Source organism: Mchenga conophoros, linkage group LG12 (assembly GCF_057382185.1).
Source record: "Mchenga conophoros isolate Kocher_MC1m ecotype Shallow Benthic linkage group LG12, M_conophoros_male_GT1.1, whole genome shotgun sequence".
Taxonomy (NCBI): Eukaryota; Metazoa; Chordata; class Actinopteri; order Cichliformes; family Cichlidae; genus Mchenga; species Mchenga conophoros.
This window is the reverse complement of record NC_140537.1, coordinates 12,437,262-12,462,274: the sequence shown is the minus strand read 5'-3', so window position 1 is coordinate 12,462,274 and position 25,013 is coordinate 12,437,262. Positions and strand designations below refer to the sequence as shown.

The window sequence follows — 25,013 nt, the reverse complement described above, 5'->3', positions numbered from 1 at the left end:
GGATTTTTTATTTATTGCATTAGTTAATATCTGTTTTTTCAGTATAAAATACAAAAATCAAGCAAAAAACAAAAAGGTATCAAAATAAAAATGTGTGTTCCTGAAATATTCTTCCAAGAGTCTTACATTACTGCATGACTCTTTTCACAGCAGTATTTCAGTCATCACACTCAGTAGCTGTGACAAATGCACTTAAGGTTAAGGTTTCATATTAAAATGTCAAGAAGGCACATTTACAGTATAACAGTGGATTCTATGTTACTACATGAAATTCCTAAAGGTCTCCTGAGCTGTAGTAGTTTAACATTCACATCACACAAATAACATTATATATACACAACAGGTGAAAAGGATAAAGCACATACTTGAACATGTAAACACAAAGTATGCCGTCAGTTTACAGAGAAGTGAGCTGGTCACATGTTTTGACACTAAAGCAGCAGTTTGATAAAATTGTGACATGCATCAGCTTACCCAATTCAGGGTACACAGCTGGGACATGGTGCCAAACTAGCACTTGGAGAGAGACAGCCATTCATCTACAGTCAGTTAAACAAACCCCACGTGTGTCTGTGGGAGTACCTAGAGATAACATGTGAACTCCACACAGAAAGGCCCCAGCTAGCTGGTAGACCTGAACCCAGGACCTTCTTTCTGCAAGGCAACAGTGCTAACCAGTGCACCACTGTCTGGGCAGTTGTTGTAGCTTTATTAAATTATGATAAAAGAATGATATGCTCTCGTGTCTGTGTTTAATGTGAAGCAGCAGCCAGCAGCTATCCTAGCCTGGGTTAAAAAAAAAGTGTCTATGGCATGTTTATTACTTTAAACATGCAAGTTATACTTAATCCTTTAATCGAACCCTCAACAAGCACCCAAATCATTTCCCAAAATGTCAAACTGTTTCTTCAGCACAAAAAAATCTATTTAACAGCAATATAGAACAACAGTAATCTGCTGTATTGAACAGACGTGCTCTACTTCAGCATAACACAGAGGCCGATGTTGTTGTGTCTATTGTAACTGGTTCTGTGTGTTGACTGTTGCGTCTTTGTTCAGGGCTGATAGCAATTATGATGTTTTACAGTTAAGAAGAATTGATATATTTTTGCAGTGAAAATATAAACCTTGAAACTTTAGAACCACACAAAACAGACTACTGCTGGACCACTACTCTGTGACCTAGAGCAATGTCCCAATCACATCCGATTAGTTACATGCATATAACAAACAATCAAAACTAAAGGCTATTCTGGCACAGTAAAGTACACACAGACTGGAGCTGACCAGTAGCTAGATGAGCTGTGTTTTGAAGGTAGAATAGCAGATATCCTTGAAGTGGTACATCCCACAATCTTACAACCTACTTCTGTTATGACAAGTATGCCCACCTCTATTCCAGTTTTATTGAATTCAGTCTTCATCCTTAAAACTCATCAAAAATAGGAACAAATTTCAGAGTAATTTCAGGCTCACCAATTTGCAAGACCAATTATGGAACAATTTCAGAATAAAGAATGCTTTATTGTTTCATAAATTTTTTTCAGCTTAAACATTTGATATGTTTTCTGTGTTCTATAGTAATGAAATATGAGGATTTGCTTTTGAATAATTACATTCTGCTTTTATTTTTACATTTTATCCCAACTTAAATTTTAAAAATATATTTTGTCTCTTTATCATCAAATATAAGCACCATGTTTTCACTAAGGCATGAAACTGGCAACTGAGGCCATTAACTCCAAAGGAAAGTGTTAAGGAGCCGAGGAATATTTTCCCCACCAAGATCTGTTGCACTGGACTCTGCTGACCACGAGAAGGAATTCATGCTTCTAATTGGACAGACACGCCCTAACTGCCATAAAACAGTAACAATTAATACTTTAAGATGTTGTCTTTAGTGAGTGATTAAATTGCTAAAAAAGCGAAAAATTAAAATAAAATAAAAAAACATTGAAGAATAGCAGGGGTACTGGGAAGATGAGACAAACAGATCTATATCTATATACACATCTGCTGCTAAGCTTTAGGCTTTGATTATTTTTTCTTTTAATTAAGAAAAGGTATTAATTAACACCAACACTTGTGTCCATCATGTAAATATGCCAGATCTGCTTTTTTCATATGTAGTGAAGTGATGTAAACATTAAAACTTTCTTTTACCGTAAAAATGTATCAATTCCAAATATCAGCTGTCAGTTGGTTGTTATCAGGAGTCATTGTTTTTTTTAAAAATAATAACAATAATGGGGGAAAAGTTCTGCTCAAGACATCCGTCCTGCTGGGTAGCGGCTGACAGTCCTATTATGAAGTTTGTAAAAGTTTCATCACTTCTGACTGCTGTGGAACTGCACACGATGGAATTCATTACTCAAAGACTCCGACTATTATGATGAGTAAAAGTATGAAACCTCCACACATGGCAAGGTAGAGAAGCTTCTGTCAAAACAGGAGAAAGGAGTAGTCAGAGGAACTGGCTGCATATGAGAAACCGCAGATCCAGTGAAGCATTCGGCAGATGAACATAATATATAAAATAGATTCATAAATTAAGAGATGGATGTTTGGCTCAAGAAAAGGAAGTTGTGGGTGTGGAAGTGTTGTTACCTCACAGCAGGTCTCATGCAGGGGGTTTGGTTAGTCCGACAGACAGGCCGACAATTAGTGCAATAACAGCAAGTAGGATCAACAGAGCAAAGGCAAGAATAATGTATTTCTGGCAAGTGAAGAGGAAGACGGTGTTATTTAAAGTTCATGAATGAAAAGAAATGCTGCTTAGACCACGATCTTATATCAAATTTACCTTTACAAAGATTTATATTTTTTAAATTGCATCAAGAAAGAACCAGAAAGGAGCACATACCCTCCGGGATTTCTTCTGGTACCTGACTGCTTTTTTGGTCTCTTCCTTTGCACGACAAATGTATTCAGCTGCATTAGAGACGTTCTTCTCAATGTTGTTAACCATATCCCCCTGTAAATGAATGCAGATGCTTTTATTTATGGCCGGGATGTCAAACCTATTTCACATCCTGGATCACATACAGGCCACTTTGATCTTAAGCAGTAATTTCTATAGTAGTGGAAAAACAGGAACTTTATGTCCTTTAATTTTGTAAATAGTGAATGACAGTTTGGGGGGGTACACCTCCTTGCTGGACAAGTCTTAGTGGCCACAAGCCTTATGTTTTACACCTCTGATTTGATACTGGTATTTGTGCTATGAGCTCCATTCTAATATACCTAGTAAACAATATTAGAAACAAGTTTTAAAAGAAAAATCAACAGATCTGCTTGTGAAAGTTTCCACTCAGATGAGGCTCTTACCTGAGTTTCTACCAGCATTGCCATGTCCATGAACATCGCATGGAGCTCCCTGATGCTCGTCTCCAAGCGCATGATGTCCTGGTGTCGTGACTCTATCTCGTTCACGACTTGCCGTGTGATTTGGGAATCAGAAATGATCTGAGGGAGAAAGATTTAATACCTTCAAAAATCCATCCAAAATCACCCCATCGGCACACAACCCCAACTGCAAAAAAGATTTACTCATCAGCCACTAGATGGCAGTCGTGGCATTTTACCAAGCAAGCACATTAATGCTGGAGAAACCGTACATCAGAGGTGAAGATGGATGGATTTCCACTTTCTAACATGTCTTCTAGTTCTTCATTGGTGGTCACTCTTCCAGCTAGAATTAAACAAATAAACAAAGAATTCAAAATTGTCTGGCAGTTTTATTTGATTCATAAGTTTTGGCACTCCTAACAAAAGTGACTGTTTTGGACCATGTGTATTTGCTCCCACCCATGAAAGTAATATGCCTTCATTTGATGTCATTATGGAACTGAGGAAGAATCCCTCTGAATATATTTTATTTCTTTTGCCCCATCTCTGCCTGCTGCAGCTGTCAGTGGATTCATGCCAAAGGGTTGCATAAGAGGTACCGAAATCTACAAACCCCACCCCCCCCCAAAGCTCCTGAAACAATCTCTACAAACAGAGGGCTTTCTTTTACAGCAACCATGCCTCCTGTTGTAAAGTACTCTCCCTGGAGAGAGAGAGACCGCTGTGCAGGTGCTTACTGTATATCGCACACCTTTATCGGTGGCTGTTCCTCAGAGAGACACTCAAAGCAAAACACACCATGCGCTCAGCTCATCGCTACACATCAAGGCTTTTACTTGTGAACGGTGTCAGTTATTGGTGTTTGGCGACAGCACAAACTGAGTCTGGTCAAAGACAGGTGAACTACTGTTGCACAGGCCGCTGAGTGCTCTGCTCGTATCCCGGGCAACGCAAACACAGAGAGGCGTCTCCAGTATCAGGCTCGCCCGTCTGCAGAACTAGAGCCTCTCATTAATGCCGGCCGCAGGGACTGGCTCTGGGAGTCAACCCTTTTTTATTTTTTGCTTTTCACTATTGTTACTCACATATACTTAATACAATGGATCTGCCTGTTTGTTACAGGGATACTGAACAGCGAGGACTTAACACAATAAGCAGAAAGCAAATTACAAATCTGGAGTTATAACAAATATGAATCTTATTGTACCTAAACAATCATTTCTATCTGATATAGAATATTTGTTAATGAGACTACGTTATATGTTGCTAATACGGGAACCATTTTTAGTACATTTCTTTCCAAAACACTGGAAATTTATTGTCTGGGCGTTGCAGAAACCCTATACTATTGCTCTTCTCTGTTTATCAGCACTAAGGCTGGTGTCCAGAGAAGCAGAGAGGAAGCTGGTGCGGTCTGTTTCCTGGATCCTGCCCTAACACAGCTTGAGGGTTTTACTTCTTTTGTCGCCCTTTTAGCACTACTTTTTTAAATTTGTCAAAAGAATTGAAAGTGTAATTAATTTCAAGTCCTGTATGGTCTTCCATTGGTAGTTAATGTAGCCCATTATTCCTGGGCTTATTCCGATACAGGAGTACAATTATTTGTCACTCACTTATCTCCAGCTGTCTCTGGATTCTTCCTTTGCTTCTTTCCCTAAAGGACACTTGAGTCTCGTTGTACTGGGTCATGACCTCCACAAACTTCCTGGAGAGCACAGTGTGCTGAGGACAAGTCAAAACACAGGGACACAAAGTGATAATGTGCTGCAGGCTTTCCAGACTTCTGCTTATCCAGCTCAGGGTTGCCTATCCCAGCTGTTTTAAGGGGAGCGGCAGAGTAATCTGCCACAGAGGTAACACATATAGTGAAAACCATTCACCCTTATGTTCACACCTGCAGCCCATTTAGAAACAGTCCATCTAACCCAGTGCATTTCTTTGGACTGTGGGAGGCCAGAGTACCCAGACCGGATTTAAATCCAGCTCTCTCTTGCTGTGAGGCAACACGGTTAACAGCTGGACCATCATGTCACCCTGCAAAGTTTTAAGACTTAATACCTTATAATTCAGAAGTACAAGATACAAAGTACACGTTGGAAGTGTTGGAAGGTTATGATACAGTTTTTGCTCTTAAACTAGAGAAATATACCATCAACAAAATACAGAAGTAAAGCTGAGAGCTGGATAGTCAGAAGTTATTTTGTCTGGATTTATTTATAATAAAAACAAAACAGCTTTTATCTGTATGAAGTTCTGCATACAGCTGACAGAGTAGTGCTTGGGTCGTCGTGTGATCAGGTATGTGATAAGTGTGCGTGTGTGAGGAGATCGTGACCTGTGTTTTCTGGATCCTGAAGTCTACGGAGGCCCTGTTAGCAGCATCGTCTTTGGGCATGCTCAGCTCAATGGCTGTGAAAAAAAAAAGTAAAAATGACATTGTTACACAATTTGAAACACATGAAAGAAATGTGGACGACAGCTGAACTCACATTTTAGTTTGGTTCGCACCACATTGGCATTCCCTTTGATATCATTGGTGAGTGCAGCCAGCTGATCCTTTGTCCCTTCGCACACAAACAGGAGATGTGTTAGATTTGAGTTTGTTTAGAAGAAAAGTCGTCATCCAGGTAATCCAAATATTTGATCTGCTCTGATTTCAGCTGGTCACTTGGCAACGACCCCGAGGCAATAATGGAGAGGTTACAAAATAAAGGACAATTTCCACGTCATGGACACTGTTATGAACTACATTAACTGATTCCATGGCAAAGTAAACTGAGTTATCCTGTGACCAGATTTTCCACTCACACAGTAAAGAAGGCTAGACACTGATTCGCATCTAATTAAAGGATCAGTCATAATTTAAAACCATTTGGAATTTGTAGAAATTCTTTTTTAGTAAAACAGCATGTTTAAATCCCTGATTAAGTCCTGAATCTCACAGTAGTTTGTCAGGTTTGATGCAAATTTGAGTGCTACTTCCTTCACAGGTTTCCGGTCTGCCGGCCATTCATCGCAACTAAGGAAGGAAGACATCTGAAGCACGTTGACTCTGTGCCCAAAAAGACTACTTCCATCCATGCATTTTTAAAAATAAAGCAATAAAAAAAACCTAAAGGATGTTAACATCCTAAACGACCCACACTTACTGTCATCTGTGTTGGGTGCCGACAGGATCATGCTGTGGATCTTCCTCACTTCTTCCACTTGTATGGAGATCTTATCGATGACTCCTCTGACTTCTTCCACCTACACCAGCCGATAAATAAGCAAAGAATCCATCAGTGTCCTCAATTATTATTGCTTTTAGTCTTAATACACATTCTGGAAGTCACAGTAGTACACACCCTTCTGAAAAAGCTATCCATGAATCCATCTTGGTTAACTGTAACTGCAACATCCTCTTCTGTTTGTGAAGCGGCCTACGAGGATGAAAATGTGTTTGAGTGACCTTTTTTTTTTTTTAATGCCGCCAGGCTATTTCATGTCACGATCCACGAAGTTGAAGCTAAAACAAAAACACTTACAGCGGTCAGTTCAGCCAGTCGATCCTTCATCACACCGGTCAGCTCGTCTCCCGCTCAGCTAGTTGTAAAGCATATGCTGGCTCTATCCTGTACATCTCCATGTGGAGAGGAACATTGCCGCGCAGTCGGGTCCAGGTGGCTAATAAAAATAGATTTAGTTTAATCTCTGAGATCCAGGCCCACGAGGTTGTGAGATGACAGTCGCAGAAATAGGAAGTCAGTGCCACAGGTCGAGCTTTGTTTGATCAAAACTGGGTCCAAGACACAACTCAGAAATAAACCCAGAAGGGGCTGTTCCTGTTTCAACTCTGCCGATATTCCCCGCTCAACAAGTGCATCGGATCCGTAATAGATCCACAGTAATATCCCTCTCCCCGGGATACGCCTCTCTCTCTCTCTCTCTCTCTCTCTCTCTCTCTGTCCCTCTCTGTGAGGTCTCTCTCTCTCTCAGATGACGTTGATGGAGAATCTGGTCCTCCCTTAATCGCATTTGAACTTTATGATAAATAAACTAAATGGCTGCAATCATATTTCAAAAGGGCTGAACTTGGTAGAACTATTACACAAATCTGAAACTATTTGAGGTACCATTGTCAGACTTTAATCTTTTGTGGCATTTCTGAGTTTATTGTAAATCGATTTTTTTAATATCAATTTGTTTTCTTTATTTAATTTTTTTTAGACAGCAACAACAGTTTGCGGTAACATGAAAAGGTTTTTTATAAATAATATATAAGCGCTGCTGGATGGCCGCTAAGCTATTATTCACCTGGCCACACAGTGGCGCTGTTTACCCGCGTAAATCGACTTTTGGAGCCTTCGACGGGACTCCTGATGACTTCCCCATATGTGGATGTCATCCAAACTCTAAATGCCCAACTCTCATTACGCATTTCACAAACCGAAATTACCGAGCCAAAAGTCAAACAAGGGCCCACTTCTCATCTGACAACAACATAGGTCTTGTTTTATGTTTCCACTTGGAGTGCTTTGAGTTCTTCTTTAATACTGATCTTATTTACAGAACTTTCATACTTTAGTGTGTGTGTGTGTGTGTGTGTGTGTGTGTGTGTGTGTGTGTGTGTTGTTTAACTGTAACTCAATTTGTTTTTAAAAGGGGTTTCTGCTCCTTTCCCACATATCTAGGCATATCTGTGCAACTTCGCAGATAGCACTCAGCGTATTCCTATTATTCCTAGAAAGGTTTTGCATGCTGTTTGTGTAGCTACTCAGTCATCCAGGTTATTGTAGTCTTCAGAGCTTGAAAAGAAAGAAAAAAGCTAGACAACGCGACTCTCCACCAGTTGTCGGAAGAAGCTTGCTCGAAACGTCTTTAAAATCGTATGCTATTTACAAATATTTTGAATACAAACTCAGATGTGCATCTGTGGATCACACGGTGCACACCCTGATCTCACTCCCCGTGCAATCTCCAATTACGCACAAGTAACGCCTTTTACGCATAAACTTTACCGCCCCTTCTTAGAAGATCCAAAGAAAATGACTTCACGTTTTGCAATTCCCACGTTCAGTCCAGCAGCAGCCCAGCACAGCTCAGCGGAGCTCCTGTACTCCTTGAGGCTCCCAGATGCAGGCAGAGAAATTCTAAGAAAACGGCTTTTTAAATTTTCGGATAAATATTAAGGATTACAATTTTCTGGAGTTGGGCTTCAGTTTTTATCATGAAAGGACAACTTCTGAAGTTTTTCGGCCTCATGCCACAACTCTAAATTGAATGCTTTATTGAGTCAGTGCTTCTATTTATTTTCTTTGGGTATTTCTAACCTTGGACAAATGGACTGATCCGAAGTTTTATTTTTATTCTATTGGTACAATGAGCGGTGCTTATTGGATTCATCTTCACCCGTGGAATTAAGTTGTTTCAGAGATTTAATGTTATATTTTGCAGAGACTATGGCATTTTGTTTGCGGATTCGCATTTTTACAGCTTTTGTCTCCTTTATTAAGGTAAACTTAAAAAAGGCACATCATGATGAAAATGCCTAGCAATTCCTCCCATGTAGCAGAACGAACTGTGCACTGCAGACTTTATAAGTTATTTTTAATTTCTTAACAGGTTTATGCTCAAGTGGCGCAAGCTCAGAAGCATCCAGGTAGTAAGAAATTTCTGGACTGACAATTTTCCTGTGTTTCCAGTTGCTAGATTAAAAATGAAAAAAGAAAGAAAGAAATAATTTGTAAGATCCTGTTTTACCATCTGCTAATTTCCATGCCAGAGGATGTTATTGCTTTGTTTACTTCTTCTGCTTAATCAAAATAGTCTGCTTCATAAACAACTTTTTTCCAGTTGTTTGCATCATTATTATCATCACTGTCTTTTTAATCCACCCCAAACCCAAAATGTAGTTCTGGGAAAATAAATTCTGATTAATGAGGCAGTGCTTGATTGGATGAAAAGCCCTTTCTGGATGCCTGTTTATGCTTGACTTGTCCATCCAGGCCTGGAGGTATTGGACACGGCCTCGCATTACTGGCCGCTGGATGCAGTGGAAGGAATCCATGAACTGTGGGATCATAATGGAAACAGATCAGGTTATATTAACGGAAGCAACATAAGTATGTGAATATGAAAACACCTGTTCGATTTAAATGTATTTTTACCACCCATCTTCCAGCCAAAGCTATATGATTTTAATTTTAATGCCAGATTTATGAGTGAAATTACAGTCAATTAAAAAAAAATAGGATTTAAAAATGCTGCAGTACATCGTTTACAAAAATCTATAGTTTGGAGATGACATTTCCCTAATTTTTAATTAAATATCATTTGCAGCAGTGTTGTAGATTCCTCATTCAGTGAAAGATTAAAGTTAAAGAGGGATCGGGTATAGACTTGGGCATGATGTGTGAAGTCACACTGAGTTTTCTTTGACCACTGCCACCTCGCACGCTGGTCACCATCACTCTGTCTCATACCTGTGCATCACGTCCCTCCCATTGCTTTCCTTTCACTGTTCTGTCCTCTGTTTTTTTGTCCGTATTGGTGTGAATCACTTTTTTTTTGTCTCTGTTGTTTTTGTCCAGCTATCAGAATCCACAACCACACTGTGCTCCCTTCTTCCCATAATTCTTCCTATGTGTACAATGACTCTGCCTACACTAACATTTCTGCAATACTAGGTGAGGATCCATCACTTTTCCTCTCACTGAAAATCATTTGTGCATCACCCACTGCCTTCTGTTGTTCCCTCTGTATTGCCACACGGTTGAGCTGAGCCCTCCACACTTTTCTCCCCATTCAGTCTTCGGTTCTTGCAGACTGAAATGAGGACTTCTTGGTATGTTGATGATAAGGGATTGTTCTTTAACATTAAATAAACCTGAAGTCAAGTAGGAGACTTATTGACTGGCTTCTGACATGAGATGCAAGTAAAGCTGCAAAATCTTTATGCTCATCATGCAAAACAGCGTGTGGTTAGATGACTATAAAGTCACTTAAACGGTTACAACACCTTCCTGTTTTTAAATGAAATTTTTCCTCTAAATTGTGCTTTTCCCAGACATTGTTGAAGGAATGGTCAACAAGGGCATCTTTCTGAATGGAGATAACGGTGGCACCTTTCTTCACTTTGGAAACTACCAGAACACGTGCATTAGTGACCCTAATTTATGTGGTCCTGAGGGTGAGTGCACTGCACTTAATCTATAATTGAACAAGTTATCGTTTAGCTTGTAAAACTGTTCAGTTCCTGTACTGACGGCTGCTGGGTTTTCATCATCCCCTAGGCATTACCTTCTCCTTTTTTTGGAAAAACCACGAGTCAGCCTCCCGCTTTGCTGTCGCTTCTGGAGGAAAAGTTATCTCCAATGGCTTCTCAGTCTACACAAACCCTTTAGGAGGATATGTGGAGTTTTACACTCGTAGCAACAAGCACAGATGGCGGGCCAACATCGACGTTCCAGGTACGCTTAATACATTTCCTTTCACATAGTTACATTTCCCACAAGGAATCTATTTTGGTCTTGAACACACCATAAACTAATGGTTATATAATTGCATTCATGACTTTGTTAACTGAGACCAGATGTAACTACGGACAGTTGATTTGACAAAGATGGGGGTAGATTTCTCAAATCTTTTGCTGTAGCACTAAACATACAATTTTTTGGAGATGGCAGACAACATGTGCAAAATAATGTTCGGTGTTTAGTTTTGGTGTCAAGTTAGATGAGATATGAAACACAATAAAAGTCAGAGTGTGACCAATATTTTGAATTAATTTCTGAAAATGAAATTACTTTCTTTTCTTTTTTTTCATGAGATGGGCTGATACTGTAAACAGTTGACAAAATGAAATAAACCATGTGAGATTCAACATTACGTGAAACTTTTACCAATCGCTATTCTCTTCTCAAATGACTTGTGTCATCCTTGTTTTTCCTGCAGTTGCTCAAGGTCTTGGTCGTAACTCAATTTTGATGCTAGTGTTCGGTTATAAAGATCCAAACGTCATCTGGTTCTCATACAATGACATGTTGAGCCTTGGGGACATAATGTCAAAATATGTCACTTCTCTTTCTTCTGATTTGGGAGAAAAGGTTTTTGTGGGTGAATGAGTAAGACTCGAGGGCCTGTGTGACCCAGTGTGTGATTGTAAGGTGAAAGTTAATAATATAAAAATGTACATTTAGAAGTGAATGAGAGACTTGCAAGCTGAGCTTGGTCTTTGGTACATCCAGTACTGCTTATATTGCAACCACAAATGACATGTGTTTTGGTGGTTTTGGCTGTCTGGCATGTGTGACGGGGAAGGCATTGTCTTTTGGGACTTCTCTATTGTTTATTAATTTCTCTGTTCTTGTGATGCACAATTCATTGTAAATATTGGCTGGAGTTTTTGGTTTGTGCAAACCATAAAATCTAGCATCTGGAACTGAAGGAGTAATAAATTACTAAATCAGTCAAAAGATTAAGCTCGATTAATTAATGGAAAAATCAAACATTTTAGTTGACAGAGTTAATTCAATTCAGTTCTGCTTTATTTATAAAGTGCCAAATCACAACAACAGTCCCCTCAAGGCGCTTAATGTTAGTTGAGTTTTGGTTCTTCACTTAAGACAGCGCCATCAGCTGGTCAAAATGTAAAATTGTGTCGTGTTCTTGCTATTCTAACTATTCTTGCTAAACTAACCCAGCATCTTTCTGAACTTAATAGGCTATCTCACAAAAGCCATGTATCTATGTTCAGCCTCACATAGCTGTTAGCACGGCTAGGAACTTGTGTTTAAGACACACACAAATTCTATTCAGTTCAAGCCAATATTGTTTTTATATTCTCGGGTAGTAGAACAGGTCACCTACAATCTGGAAGGCTTGCGGGTCGATCCCTGGCTGCTCTCCGATGCATCCATGAGTTCAAATTTGCAAAGCACCTGGTGACAGCGGGAATGGAAAAACTCCCTTTTAACAGGAAGAAAGCTTGAGCAGAACCAGGTGCAATGAGGGACAGCTATCTGCTGTGACTGGTTTGGGATGAGGGGAGGGAGACGGGCAAAAAGACACAATTTAAAAAACAAATATTAAATTTAAAAAGCTAGAACCAGCAAATATCAGTGTGAGTTTCATTTGATGAAAGCTACTGTGCATTGAGAACACGTCATCGTTTACTTTCTGGGTTAAACCAAGCATGAAACATGGTGTCTGCAATATCAGTCGCTTTAAAAAGGCGACCAATGACTGAAAACATTTGCAACACCACACACTCAGTGTATTTTCCCGCTAAACGTATTCACACATGAAAAGCTACAATACCTAAAACATTATAAAGAAATCCCAACAATCAGGTAACCCCCTGTGAGCAAGCACTTGGCAACAATGGGAAAGAAAAAACTTCCTTTAAACAGGAAGAAAGTTCTGGCAGAATCAGACTCAGGGAGGGGTGGATTCAATTCTTCAACAATTGAGCGTTTCTTTCATTTTATGTTTACGTTATTAGGGCCATACTGGACCCACATCCTCTTTACATGGACTAAGAAAGATGGCCTGAAGGTCTACATCAATGCGACCCTAACTGCTGAGAACAAAAACGGAAGCATCTCAGAGGAAACCTATGGAGACCCCTACCCTGACCTCGTCATTGGAACTGCCAACAATAAGGGATATAGTCACTATGTAACAGGAGCCTTTGATGAATTCGTCATCTGGGAAAGGGCCCTTTCACCTGAGAACATCTCACTCTACTACAATGCAACTATAGGTAGGACCTGTCTACTATTAAAAAAAACCTCCTGACATTTTTGAAGATGCTGATTTATTAAAATGCTTCCTCCCTTTTGGCTTTTCTCTGAGGAAATCATGGGTTAAAAAGCAATTTCCGTCTTTATCCATGCTACATTCCATCCACAGAATTCATGCTTAACAGAAGCACATCAAACCATGCAAATATAGCCTGCCTCACTGTCAAATGGCTCTTCTTGCAGAAACCATTTTCATGACCTTCAAGTGCCATGGCTTCCATAGTTTTGCCTTATAAGTATTTATAAGAGTGCAAAGACCTGAGTTGAGATGCAGGGGCCAATCATTTTAATATAATGTGACAAGTTACAACACGCTAGGACAAAACACCCAGAAGCTTTTCTGTTTTTGTTCAGTAGAGAGCCATAAAAGGACACAAAATGGCATTTATGAGAATGTAGAAAAAAATGAACATTCTGCTTTGTGGCGCTTTATATTGTAAGGTAAAAACTTACAATATGAAAACAGAGAAAACCACAACAATGAGCTTTGGCAACATTGGGAAGGAAAACCTCCCTTTTAACGGGAAGAAACCTCTAGCAGAATCAGCTGGGGATGAGGGGAGGAAGACAGGATAGACTTTCTGTGGAAGAGAGCAAGAGATTAATAATAACTATATTACAGTATATAGTTATGATTATATTTTCTAATATAAGATATTAGAAAATTTCATTTTAATCTGAAAAATATTCGACACTTAATGAAATGTACCTTTTTAGCTGAGCGGTTAAAGCATTTTTGGTTGCAGATAAGTCTTACCGATCAGTAAAGTTGAACTCCTCTTGTGTATGGTGTTGATATATAAAGACTGCTACAGAGAATTATTTTGTGGTCACGATAAAGCCAGAGAGTCTTGATTTCTTTATTACCCGACAAGAAGAGCCTGACTGTTGTGGTTACAGAGAAATATTTTTACCTCTGCAGAACATGCATATAAAATGCTGTATTGAACTAAAGAAGAGCTGACTAATATGTCTAATGTACATCCATATATGGTGTTTTTCTGGTAGTGGCTTAGAGCTGTTTTTATTAAATGACAGCAAATATATAAAATGTGTTTGAGCCCGGTACAGAAATTAGTGGCAGACTATTATGTGGTGGAGTATCCCACTTTTGCGGAGGCTGTAAAATACCTCCTCTCATGACCGGGCATTACACTCACACTGTAAGCTTGAAGGTGATAAAATCCAGCCACACTACTGCAGCCTGACCCAGCTGCATTCAACAAAGGACCTAAAAAAAAGTCACAAAAAGGCAAGGCTAGACTAAACCATGATTAAAGAGAGGAGTGATGCTAAGCTATACCGTGTCCTGTTTCAACCCTTTGTATTGTCTTTTCTAGCTTGGGACATGGTTTCTAAAACAACACCTAGAATCTCCAAGGAAGTGATCTCAACTACGCCAATGGCCGTAAGTGTCTCAGGGTTTCTTTGAACAATAAAAGCATAGTAGAGGGGACAGTAGAGGAGGGTCTCGCCACAGAACACCAGTGAAAACTAAAGCCCTAAAAAATTGGTTTTATATCATTAAACAAATTAGATTATTTTTGTAACAGAGAATGACTGAGCACTCAGTATCTTGTTAGCTGTACAGAAGGTAATTTTAGCTCCTTGTTAGCAAACTACATTTGTTAGCTACTCACAGTTTGAAACCCCAAGAGCTACAAATCCATGGGCTTCAGTTAGCATGCTAAATGTTAAAGTTCATGATAACACAATTAGAAAAATGCTGTATGTCTTTTTGGAAGGACTGCCAGGAGAAAGCCTCTTCTCTTAAAAAAGAAAAAGAAAAAAAAATCATGGCGGCTTGTCTTTGGTTTGCAAAGCTGCAAACTAATCATAAGACTTCTGGAACAGTATCCTTTAGATAGATAAGATAAAAGTGGAGTTGTTTGGGCAAAATGCCCAGCGAGACGTTTGGCAAAAACCAAAGCATATCAGCACAAACACCTCATACCAATTGGCAAACACAGTGTTGGAGGGGTGATGATTTGTGCTTGTTTTGCAGCCAAAGGACCGGAGTGCCTTGCAATTTTTTTAGTTGACCATGAACTTCTCTGTATACCAAAGTGTTCTAGAGTCAAATTTGAGGCTAACTGTTCGACAGAAGCTTTACCCGAAATGGATCGTGCAACAGGATTACAAGCACAGCAGCAAATGTACAACAGAATGGCTGAAAAGAAAAGATTGACAAATACTGTACAACGGTAATTTCTCAGTTTTGGTATAGATTAGGATTAATTTATTGGATGTTAAAAATATAGTACTCTTACAATGTGTGGGTGATGAAACCCCATCTCTGTACCTCAACATCATTGGAAACTATTACCAGAGCGTCTTTGAGCCAAAACACATATGAAAGTCAATAAAGAAGTAACAATGAAGGACTTTTAGTTGAATGCACACAAAGAGTTTATTTCCTGTTGAGGCATTTTTTTTCTTTTAAAGACAAATGGAAAAAAGCAAATAGATAACACATGTGAATAGAAGCAACCTTTTTATCGAAAGGCTTTGTTTGTAGGAAACAACTAAAGAAATAGAAGATGGTAGGCAGAGTCAGTCAACAGTGCACACTACAGCGCACTCCTTGTTGGGCACTAATCTGAAAAAGACCAATGCCGAAACTCTGGTCCAAAGAGTTTTCTCTAAATTCAAGCTATCAGTCACTAAACATCCTGTGTATACTGGAACTCGCTGCTCCTGGCAGTAAACTTCATTTGATGCCCGATGTGCTGTCTCCCCAGAGAGCCACTGATATGAGTCCCCCTGTCATCAGCAGTCTCCAGGAGGAGCTCCGACCCACAGACTTCTTGCCAGTGCAGAGTTTCCTGAAGACGCTGCCCAATGGAACCATTTCTCGTGATACTGCGAACAACCTCACACAGGTCTTGAAACACAGTCCAAAACACATGTTGCTGTTGCAAAACCAATTCATACACACAGATACAATACCCACCCATGCGCATATGATGCAACAATTCTATGATGTTCATTTTCTTCCACCCAGGGTTTGCTCAAAAGTGTGGAAGAAGTGCTGTCTTTTCCTGGACTGACAGAGGTAAATGGGTTCACTCTGTAGTTGTGCAGTATCCAAACATGACGAAATGTAACGTATGCAATGTGGCGAATACGTTAATGTAACACACCGAGGATATCTGGATGTTTAAAACTGCGTAACTGACTATAAAGATTTTTGGTTCCTCCACTGTGCAATTGTTATGGCCAAATCACAAACACAAGAGAGCGGTTTCAGTACACTGGGTGTTCAGAACAACCTTGCTTGTTTTTGTAAGAGCAAGCTGAAACAGATGTTCACATCAAACTTGGACAGTAGATACAGTGTAGTGAGTGAGTTTGAGCCAACCGAATTATCAAGTTTTTGTCAGGTTTTTTGTCAGGTTTACAGTGTAACTCTAGACGGTGACACTATCACCTGTTTTTATACTGTGAGCAGTACTCTCCGTGACAAACAACAAAATCAGAAACAGTGAATCAGTTGTCAACTTTTTCTCGTTGGGTCATTGTTCTCTAGCAGCAGTCCACCCCTGTGGTCAGCGGACTGGTCAAGACAGTGGACAGAGTGATGGAACATGTAGTGACTAACCTGGAGGACAGCCCGAACTCTCTCATCTCCCTGGATGGAACATCTTTTGTTGCAGGTCAGTAAAGTGTCAGGTTCTCCATAAAGTAAGTCATTGTTTGTAGCTTTTGCGGACTCCAAGCCTCAAGTTGACATCATTAGTTTTGTAATCACGTCAGGCCAACATTTGTTCAGAGAAGCACAAGTTAAGCTTCTCCACTTTTCCTCTCCTGAGTTTTTTCCTCATTTTTTATTACTGTCTCTCTCCCAAGGGGTTGTTTGATGTTTGTGATTCCCCCCCGACAAAGCAAATCGGTCTTGTTACTTGCTTGTCACTTTGTTTTTCTCAACAGTTCTCCCTTTTCTTAACCTCTGACCTCCACAGATTACTCTCTGATGAAACTCCCACAGAATTTTGAGCTGTCACATTACCGCTTCCCCACAGAAGGCAAGAGCTACATCTCTGTGCCTGGAGAGGCGTTCGCAATGGAGTGTAAGTACTAGCACTACAGCCTCTGCATGTTCACTGACAGGTGCTCATCGACGTGCAAGGAGAAACTTTCGGAGGATTCTTTGCATAGACAGACCAGTAGCTGGGTTTGAGTGTGAATACCTCACATTAGCCGTGCACTGATTCTGCCAAGAGAAAATTGTCCAGCTGGGAGACTCTTGTTACCGGACGGTAATTTATTATCGTAAGATTTAGGACTACTAACATGGCATACAGTTAAGGACAGGAGTGCCATGAGAGCTTTTGTGTGGCTTTATGGTGTACTGTAGAAACCCAGCTATGACTTTAATGTTGGCAGTTACCCTTTTATTCAGAACAGAAAGAATGAGAGAGAGCGCACTTTTTCTCCACTTTCCTCCACCGTTAAAAGGAATGGATCCACGTAGTGGTGCAAGGGAGAGCAGTAATTACAGTGGGCATTAAAACTCTGTTTGTTTGACTTTGTGTTTAGGTCAGATTCCCTTGGCTCCACCTGGCTCTCGCATGCACTGAGTTGCCATACAGAACGAACTCTTAATAATTAGTTAAAGGGCTATTATCAGAAGTGGAATACATGTTATTGCTTAACACATTAGAGCCAGGAACAAATTAACTCTGAATACCTGGCTGCCCATAGTGCTCCAAGGACAGATTTTATATTCTAATTAAGAACAGAAAATGCTGCATATTTTGCGTTTTGTTTTTTCTTGTTCTCTCGCTCTTCTGTAGGAGAGTTGTACAAGTGTACTGGCCCAGTCTCTGCTGAGGCTCACTGGGATGCATTCTGTTGTAATATATATATGTATTCCACTACAGATTACAGAATACATGGCCCAAAATGTAGTTTGAAGCATATTCTTAACTTGATGTGAGTAACGTATTCTGATGCTGTGTGAATTATTACTATTACTGAAGGCTACTTGCCGCCGAGCTAACATTGTTAGCTAGCGTTACCTGAGTTCATAGAGCGCAGACTGTAGACTTGATGGATAGCATTAACAACCTGCTAGCTGCAAACGATCACATGCAGTTCTGAAAACAATACCAGCTAGATTTTTAAATCTTAATATAAAATGAGTAACATTAGGGTGGACTTTAGGTAAGGCTGCACTTTTTGCAGTGATCTCGCATAGAAAACTCTTTCTGTATCAGTAATATGTTTTCTTTTTGTCTGCTTTCAAAACTGCACACGATTATTTGCAGCTAGCAGGTTGTAATGCAGCTTTCAGTAATAGTAATACATCACACAGCAATGGTACATCGCAGATACTGAAGTGGCACATAACCCAGGTAGCTACTACAACTAAAACAAGATAGCTGCAGTAGGCTAACCTTAGTTTTTAAAAAAGAACTTACTCCCAGATGTTTCTTTAGGTTGGAGTCTTTTGAAGATGAGAGCAGCTTGGTTGCTGACAAACAGAGTTTGCATTGCGCAGTCAGATTTCCGGTCAGAGCCTCTTATTGCGTTTTTTGTTTGGGTTTCCACTGGCGTGAAATTACCAAAATTAGAGAGGAGATAGAGAGGAGATAGCCTAACATATGAAACAGAAAAAGACCACCGTGTAATCCATTGATTTTAACAAAGTAACTGTATTTCCAATTATCACCTATTTAAGCAGTAACTGTAACGGAATACCGTTACTCATATTTTGTATTTTAAATACGTAACGCCGGTACATGTATTCCCCAACACTGGATGGATTATATATTTATTAACAGTTTTCTGTTGCGTATCCATATTGTTTGACATCTGCTTTTGTTGTTCTAGAGCAGTTCCCAAGTGAAAGGCCTTTGAAAGGAGGAACAGGGCCATTAAGCATTTCCTCCAATTTCATTGTTTATCTTAAAGTATTAAGGTGGGACCGAGCTGAACGATAGGTCAAGTCAGGGGTGGGGGAGCAGACCCCCAGCTCTCCTGGTGAAGTCATTTAGACATTTCACAAGCTTTCCAACATCCACATGGGTTTGCGGCAGTCTTGCTTTTCACCCCGGTGCGAGTATAGGACTGTCCCATTAGCCCACCGGTGCCACCACACTGTAGCAAGCCAATGTTAATTAACTTGCCTTCTTTGTGAGTGTTTTAGCAGCACTGCTTTACATTCCCGGCCCTCAGCTCATTTCTTTCACATTCAGTCTGCGCGTGTTGTCTTCTTCTCCTCAGCTCAAACCACCATTGTTGGCCTTTATTATCACAACATGCACAGCTACTACAAAGAGATCAGCCCTGTGAAGACCAGGTAAGATGACACAGCATGCTACCAAACGTGAAAAGTAAAATCTTGAAAGGTCTAACTAATAATAAACAGCAACAAGAACAAAAGCGCAAAGTCAGGGACACTGTCTTTGTACTTCCTGTGTGGGAAATGGGTAAGCTGGCACCAAAGGCGCCCCTGCTTCCTGAATTGCAGAACAGCTGATGCCCCAGGCCAAGGCCTTATCTGTTTTTTTCTCTCCTATCTCTCATCACACCACTGAGCTCTGATACACCCTGCTATTAGCTCTTTCACTTACTGTTCCAACACTGGATCAGCTTGTTCCAGCTTTTAACTCAGTTTGACATAACGGTGATTAAGCATCTTGTTGTTCCCCACTTTTGCATCCATCTAAATTAAGTCAGAAATGTTTATGGCAGTACATTTGGAGGCTGCTAGGCCTCCCTTTGTATCGTAAGAGGGAGACGATGTTTGTGTGACCGCAATGTCAAATTGGGGTCACATGATCATCTTGAAAAACTTGTCATGGAATAATTCTGGCACTAAGTGTGATTCATTAAACAGACAGATGGTTAAAGTCTCATCTAAATGTCAATGCTCTGGTCCTGTGTTTAACACGTATGTGGGAATGCCAGTTGCAGATAACAGTGGTGATAGATGCTATTGTGAAGCAAGAGATCTGGAGTACTTCTCCTTTTAACCAACTATCAACTTTGATCCACTGATGAATTTGTAAGTTTGCTCACTTACCAAGAAATGAACATTTTTATGCAATCCTCTTTTAATGAAGAGACAGATAAGCTTAACCAAATATCCAGAAAACAGAAACGCATTATATAAAGGTTATAAATTGATTTGCTTGTCATTTCCTGAAATAACTATTCGATCCCCTACAACCCAGCCACAATTCTTGCTTAGACTTGTTGTGTGCCCACAGTCATGCACGGAGGAGGAAACATTAGGTAATGGATGAGGCCATGTAATGTAAAATCAGCCAGAACACTGAGAATGGGTCATGGATGGGTCTTCCAGCATAACAATGACTCCAAACATACTGCTAACTAGCTACTCAAAGGAGTAGCTAAAGAAGAAGCATATAAAAGTCAACTGCGTAGACGGCCTTCAGGCTTAAGTCCTATAGAAAATTTGTAGAGGAGCTGAAGCTTCAAGTTAGCAAACGATAGCCAAGAAACCTAAAGGATTTAGAAAGTTTCTGTAGAGAGGAGTGGAACAAAATCCCTCCCGAGATGTGTGCAAGCCCGGTGACCACCTACAAGAAGCATCTTACTGCTGTGCTTGCCAACAAGAGTTTCTCCAACAAGTGCTAAGTCATGTTTCGCCTGTGGATCAAATACTTATTTCACTCAATGATTCAATGTCTTTTTTTTCTATATTTTGGTATATATTCTTGCTTTCTCCATTAAATTGAAGTTACTATAAAATTGGAGATGTTTCATTTCTTCGTAAGTGAGCAAACTTACAAAGAGTTGGGATCTGCAGGGGATCAAATAAATCTCCCCCCACTGTATGTCTGCCATTTCTTTCCGTCTCTTTCTTTTGTATGTTTGTCTGGCTTTCTGCTTCAGTTTCTTTTTTAGATTATCTAAGCCAATTCTCCCCTTTTTATCTCTTAGGATTAATGAAGCAGCTGATTACAAGGATCACAAAATCCATGTAGCAAGCTGTCTGATTTCTTTGAAAGTGGAGCCTCTGCCAGCCCTGTCGGTCAACCTTTCTGGAGCGCCACTCATAAAGATTGTGCTCACCCATGTTTTGGTAAGACTGTAATTTGCATGTCACATTTCTTCCTCTCTGACTCATTTATCTTTTTTTTCCATCTTGGTGAGTAATACTGGGAAAACTAAGAGAGTTTCTGCTTGTCTCAATTGTTGGGTGTGGGATGTTATCAGAGGGGAGAGCTCTGCCTATGGTTTCGATAGCGGTCGGCTCTCTTCACATGAAAACTGTCGGCTCTATTTTTGGTATATGCTTATGTAAGACGATGGCTGTCCATCACTGACTGACTGAGGTTTGCGCAGCTGGGCATTTACCAGCACAAAGAGCGAAGCCTGGTTTGGTTTTCATTAGGCTGCCTAGCATTTCCCTTGCGGAGCATTTGGCTTCTAGAAAGCGAGCTGATTATGGGCATTTGAGCTGCAAGCTTAGGGCACTTTAAAAGGAACAATAACTTTATTTTATGAACAACATATTTTTCTTTGGTACTTTATGGCAGGGACAGTGCCAGCTTTCCATGGGAAATTCAGTCAAAACTGGAAATTAATTGACCAGTGTCTATCCGGTTGTTCAGTCTGACGTCACTAGCCGTGTCTGGGTCTAAACTCCGCTGCAGCTCCATATATCAAACGATCACTATGGCATTACTGAGAGTTGAAAAACTGTCTAAAGTCTTTCATCTTTAATAAAATGATCAGCGTTCTGCTCTACCAGGTGTAACAATTGAGTTTAACATCCAGGCATCCATGAAAACGGAATTTATGACATTTAACGGAGTTAGAAGTTAGCAGGAAGTTAGCTCGCTAGCTTCTATCTAAATACAATATAGCATGTCCTGACTGCGGGGTTTTGGAAACAAATTAAAACGTACAGCTCTGTTATCACTTCCAGCATAAATGAAGACAGAAAACTAAACAGCAGTGACGTTTGTAGGGTTACTGAAGTTGGGCTAGCTGGTATATAATGATGTGCTACGTGACCGCTAGCGACACAGCTATGTTAGCATAATATAAACAAGCTAACTTTTTTTCCACTCGATAAAAGTTATCGTGAGTGTTCTCGGTGGTCAGGAACAAATGTAATCGCATGGCAGGATGCTGTAAAAGGACCAAACTTCAGCCAGGAGAACAACTGAGATAATCCATCCACAATACGAGGTTAGTCATTCATATACTGCTGCATGGGCTGTGCTGTAGTTACTTCCTAAGGTTTTAAAAACTGAGCTTCAATAAATGATTAGCGGTAATAAAAGCCGAGGGAGGTCAACAGGGATCACTGACTGTTTTAGGAGCTTTTTGAGATCAAATAGAAGAAAATACATGACATTAAACATGTTAACAACACAAAAGCCATATTAAACGCAGACTACTTTAGACCCGGAAGTAGGATTCGTCGCGTCATCACTGAACAACCGGATTGCATTAGCTTGTGTTCCTGTAAACTCATAAATGTGGTGGCAAACTTCACAATCTTGTATTTGTTTTATCTTAATTAGTTGTGTTGATAAGCTGTTAGATTATCATGCAATGGCATTAATGAGGCGGTTGACTTAAGCACACTGCAATGTATTTCTGTTTCTTTTACAAGTCCTGCATGAATGATCGACTTTCTGTAGAAGTGAATCAACCCCCCCTCCCCACTCATAAAAGCAAAAAAGAAACTCATGCAGCTTTATGAAACCATGGTAATATTGCTTTGTTTGCCTTCATCTTCCCTGGTGAAATAAATGTTTATGCTGTAATTATCTGGCCTGGTTTCTGTGGCAATGATTGCTCTGTTTGTTTTAGCGGACACCATGGGAGAGGAGTTAAAATTTCCTTTGTTATGGTAGTGCTGGAGATGCTCAGCAGTTCTCTGCTCTGTTTCTGTTTTAAGGTGTTTCTATTTTAGTTGGATTGCCCTTACCACTGATGTAAGGATAAATCAGGTTACATGCATTCTTTCCTCTCTATCCCATTACAAATAGGCTGTTATACTTATTAGTAATGCATGCTGATTGGAACGCACCGAGCCAGCGCATTTCTGTTGCACATAGCTCAGGCTGTGATTTATTACGAGGAGCCACATCGTAATTTGGCATGCAGAACTTTTGGCTCTGGTCGCATCCAGAACAGGTTGTTTTTGCTAAAACTGCACAGACCTGTTGTTGGATTTAGTCAAAAAGAAACTATTTTGGTTGTTTTACTAGTTTTGGCAAGGTGTCGATACTTATCACCTCCCTAGCTTGAAGGCAGGGTGGGCTGCTGACACAGTATGTGGCAGACATTACCCATCATAGTTTATGTTGGTCTTTACTGTCTGTACTAAACCTCAAACATGTCTGCTCATGGCACCGGTTCACTGGGCTGGAGTAAGTGATTTGCGGCTGACCTCTCTGTTTACCCCCTGAGAATAGGTAAGTGCACAGTGACTTCATTAAAGCCCAGTGGGAGTGCTGAATGTGTCTAGCACAGAAATATGTCAGCTCCCTCATCCGTCTTTTCGTGCTGTCGTGGCTACGACAAGCTCTGTGTTTCGTCTCTGGTACTGTACAGTCAACTACTATCCTGGCTCAGACACAAAGTCTCATCCATTTTCTCTGTCTGACACTTGGAATGCTAAAACATATGATATCATGGAGTGATGGAGTCACCAGCCTGTAAATAAACCTTTGTTATAGCAGGTACTACTCACTCAAGTCAAGGTCTAAATCATGTGGTTGCCATCTGAGTGACCTTGCATCCTTGACTGATGCTCTGAGCTCAGAGACTCAATCACTTCTGCAACCACGCTTTGTGGCATGGAGCTGGTTTGATAACCTGACTAGGTGTTATCATCAAAGGCCCACAGGCTTTCTCACGCCTTTGAGCTGCGGTGGTGATTGGACCCTGGCTCTTTTGGTGATTTATTACGGCTGTCTGACTCTGGTTTACTTTGAGAGGGGTGAAGGCGGCGAAGAGGAAAAAAACGGTGTGAAGCACTGAGGTCTGTAGTTAAACATTAATATATACATTTTAAAAAAGAGGCTGGGACCTTCTTTTTATCCTCTACTGGCATGAAAGCATCACACTGATGGTATGAAGTGAACAAATGGAAAGATTGACTTCATGTGTGAGGTCTATTTATAGAATTAAAACTATGAGGATTAAATAAATGATTTTGACAAGGGTGCCTGACTTTAGAGGCATATAAAGAAGTGTGTTAGCTGAGAAGGTTTATAAGAAGATCCAGAGTCATGAGTGGAATGGCACGGCAGTATTTTGCTGCTAGTCTCTCAATTCACTTGAATGATTTTTATGCTGATGTTTAGCTTTTAATGACTTCTTTGAACTGTTGTTTTTCCCAATTGGAATGACTGTACACAGCATACATCTTTAATGACTTAAGGAAAGATTTGGGTGCACAAGTTTAAATGTATATGTGTGACAGTGACTTCTGTCAGTAGCCTTATGCAAAAGTAGGTTATAAACTCACAACTTTAGTAACTTTGCACATCTGTTCAACTGCTTAATAATACAAATACCTAATCAGCCAGTCAGATGGCAGCAACTCAGTTCATTTGGGCATGTAGACATGGTGAAGACAGCATGCTGAAAACTTGAAAACTGAGTATCAAAATTGCAAAGAGGGGTATTTTATGTGGCTTTGACTGTGGTGTGGTTGTTGGTGCCAGACAAGCTAGTCTGAATATTTCAGAAACTGCTGATTTGTTGGGATTTTCCTGCACAACCATTTCTAGGGTTTATAGATAATAGTCTGAAAAGCAAAGCTATGCAGATCTGATTGGAAGGCAGTAATAATTCCAACAACCTCTTGTTACAACCAGTATGTGCAGAAGAGCATCTCTTGTTGGCAACACATTGCCTGGTCCAATAAATCTAGATTTT

General features: G+C 40.1%; 2 protein-coding genes across 6 annotated transcripts in view; one reads left to right on the top strand and one right to left on the bottom strand.

Moving 5' to 3' along the window:
• stx2b (syntaxin 2b) lies at positions 1–7,221 on the bottom strand. Of its 3 annotated transcripts, XM_085293757.1 has the most exons (11): positions 6,876–7,221; positions 6,696–6,770; positions 6,498–6,597; positions 5,838–5,912; positions 5,684–5,757; positions 4,962–5,070; positions 3,618–3,691; positions 3,328–3,465; positions 2,864–2,974; positions 2,608–2,716; positions 1–2,439 (listed from the first exon to the last, which is right to left on the bottom strand). In XM_085293757.1, exons 1-10 carry the CDS (start codon positions 6,903–6,905, stop codon positions 2,621–2,623), a joined length of 882 nt encoding a protein of 293 aa, XP_085149883.1. In that variant the 5' UTR covers positions 6,906–7,221; the 3' UTR covers positions 1–2,439; positions 2,608–2,620. The 3 variants fall into 3 exon arrangements, with proteins under 3 accessions (XP_085149883.1, XP_085149884.1, XP_085149885.1); XM_085293758.1 differs by lacking the exon at positions 2,608–2,716; XM_085293759.1 differs by lacking the exon at positions 2,608–2,716 and having other exon boundaries at positions 1–2,436.
• A 1,198-nt stretch (positions 7,222–8,419) lies between these two features.
• The window catches only part of adgrd1 (adhesion G protein-coupled receptor D1), a 41,793-nt gene continuing 25,199 nt past the window's right edge, over positions 8,420–25,013 (top strand). The window contains exons 1-14 of one of the 3 annotated variants that reach the window (XM_085293753.1): positions 8,420–8,843; positions 8,953–8,989; positions 9,336–9,452; positions 9,921–10,016; positions 10,397–10,519; positions 10,623–10,799; positions 12,833–13,093; positions 14,474–14,541; positions 15,875–16,015; positions 16,138–16,188; positions 16,663–16,789; positions 17,096–17,203; positions 19,362–19,437; positions 21,048–21,189. In XM_085293753.1, coding sequence (XP_085149879.1) covers positions 8,769–8,843; positions 8,953–8,989; positions 9,336–9,452; positions 9,921–10,016; positions 10,397–10,519; positions 10,623–10,799; positions 12,833–13,093; positions 14,474–14,541; positions 15,875–16,015; positions 16,138–16,188; positions 16,663–16,789; positions 17,096–17,203; positions 19,362–19,437; positions 21,048–21,189 — 1,599 coding nt within the window. In that variant the 5' untranslated portion in view covers positions 8,420–8,768. The remainder of the gene's footprint in view (positions 8,844–8,952; positions 8,990–9,335; positions 9,453–9,920; positions 10,017–10,396; positions 10,520–10,622; positions 10,800–12,832; positions 13,094–14,473; positions 14,542–15,874; positions 16,016–16,137; positions 16,189–16,662; positions 16,790–17,095; positions 17,204–19,361; positions 19,438–21,047; positions 21,190–25,013) is intronic. The other 2 variants (XM_085293756.1, XM_085293755.1) reach the window with 2 other exon arrangements.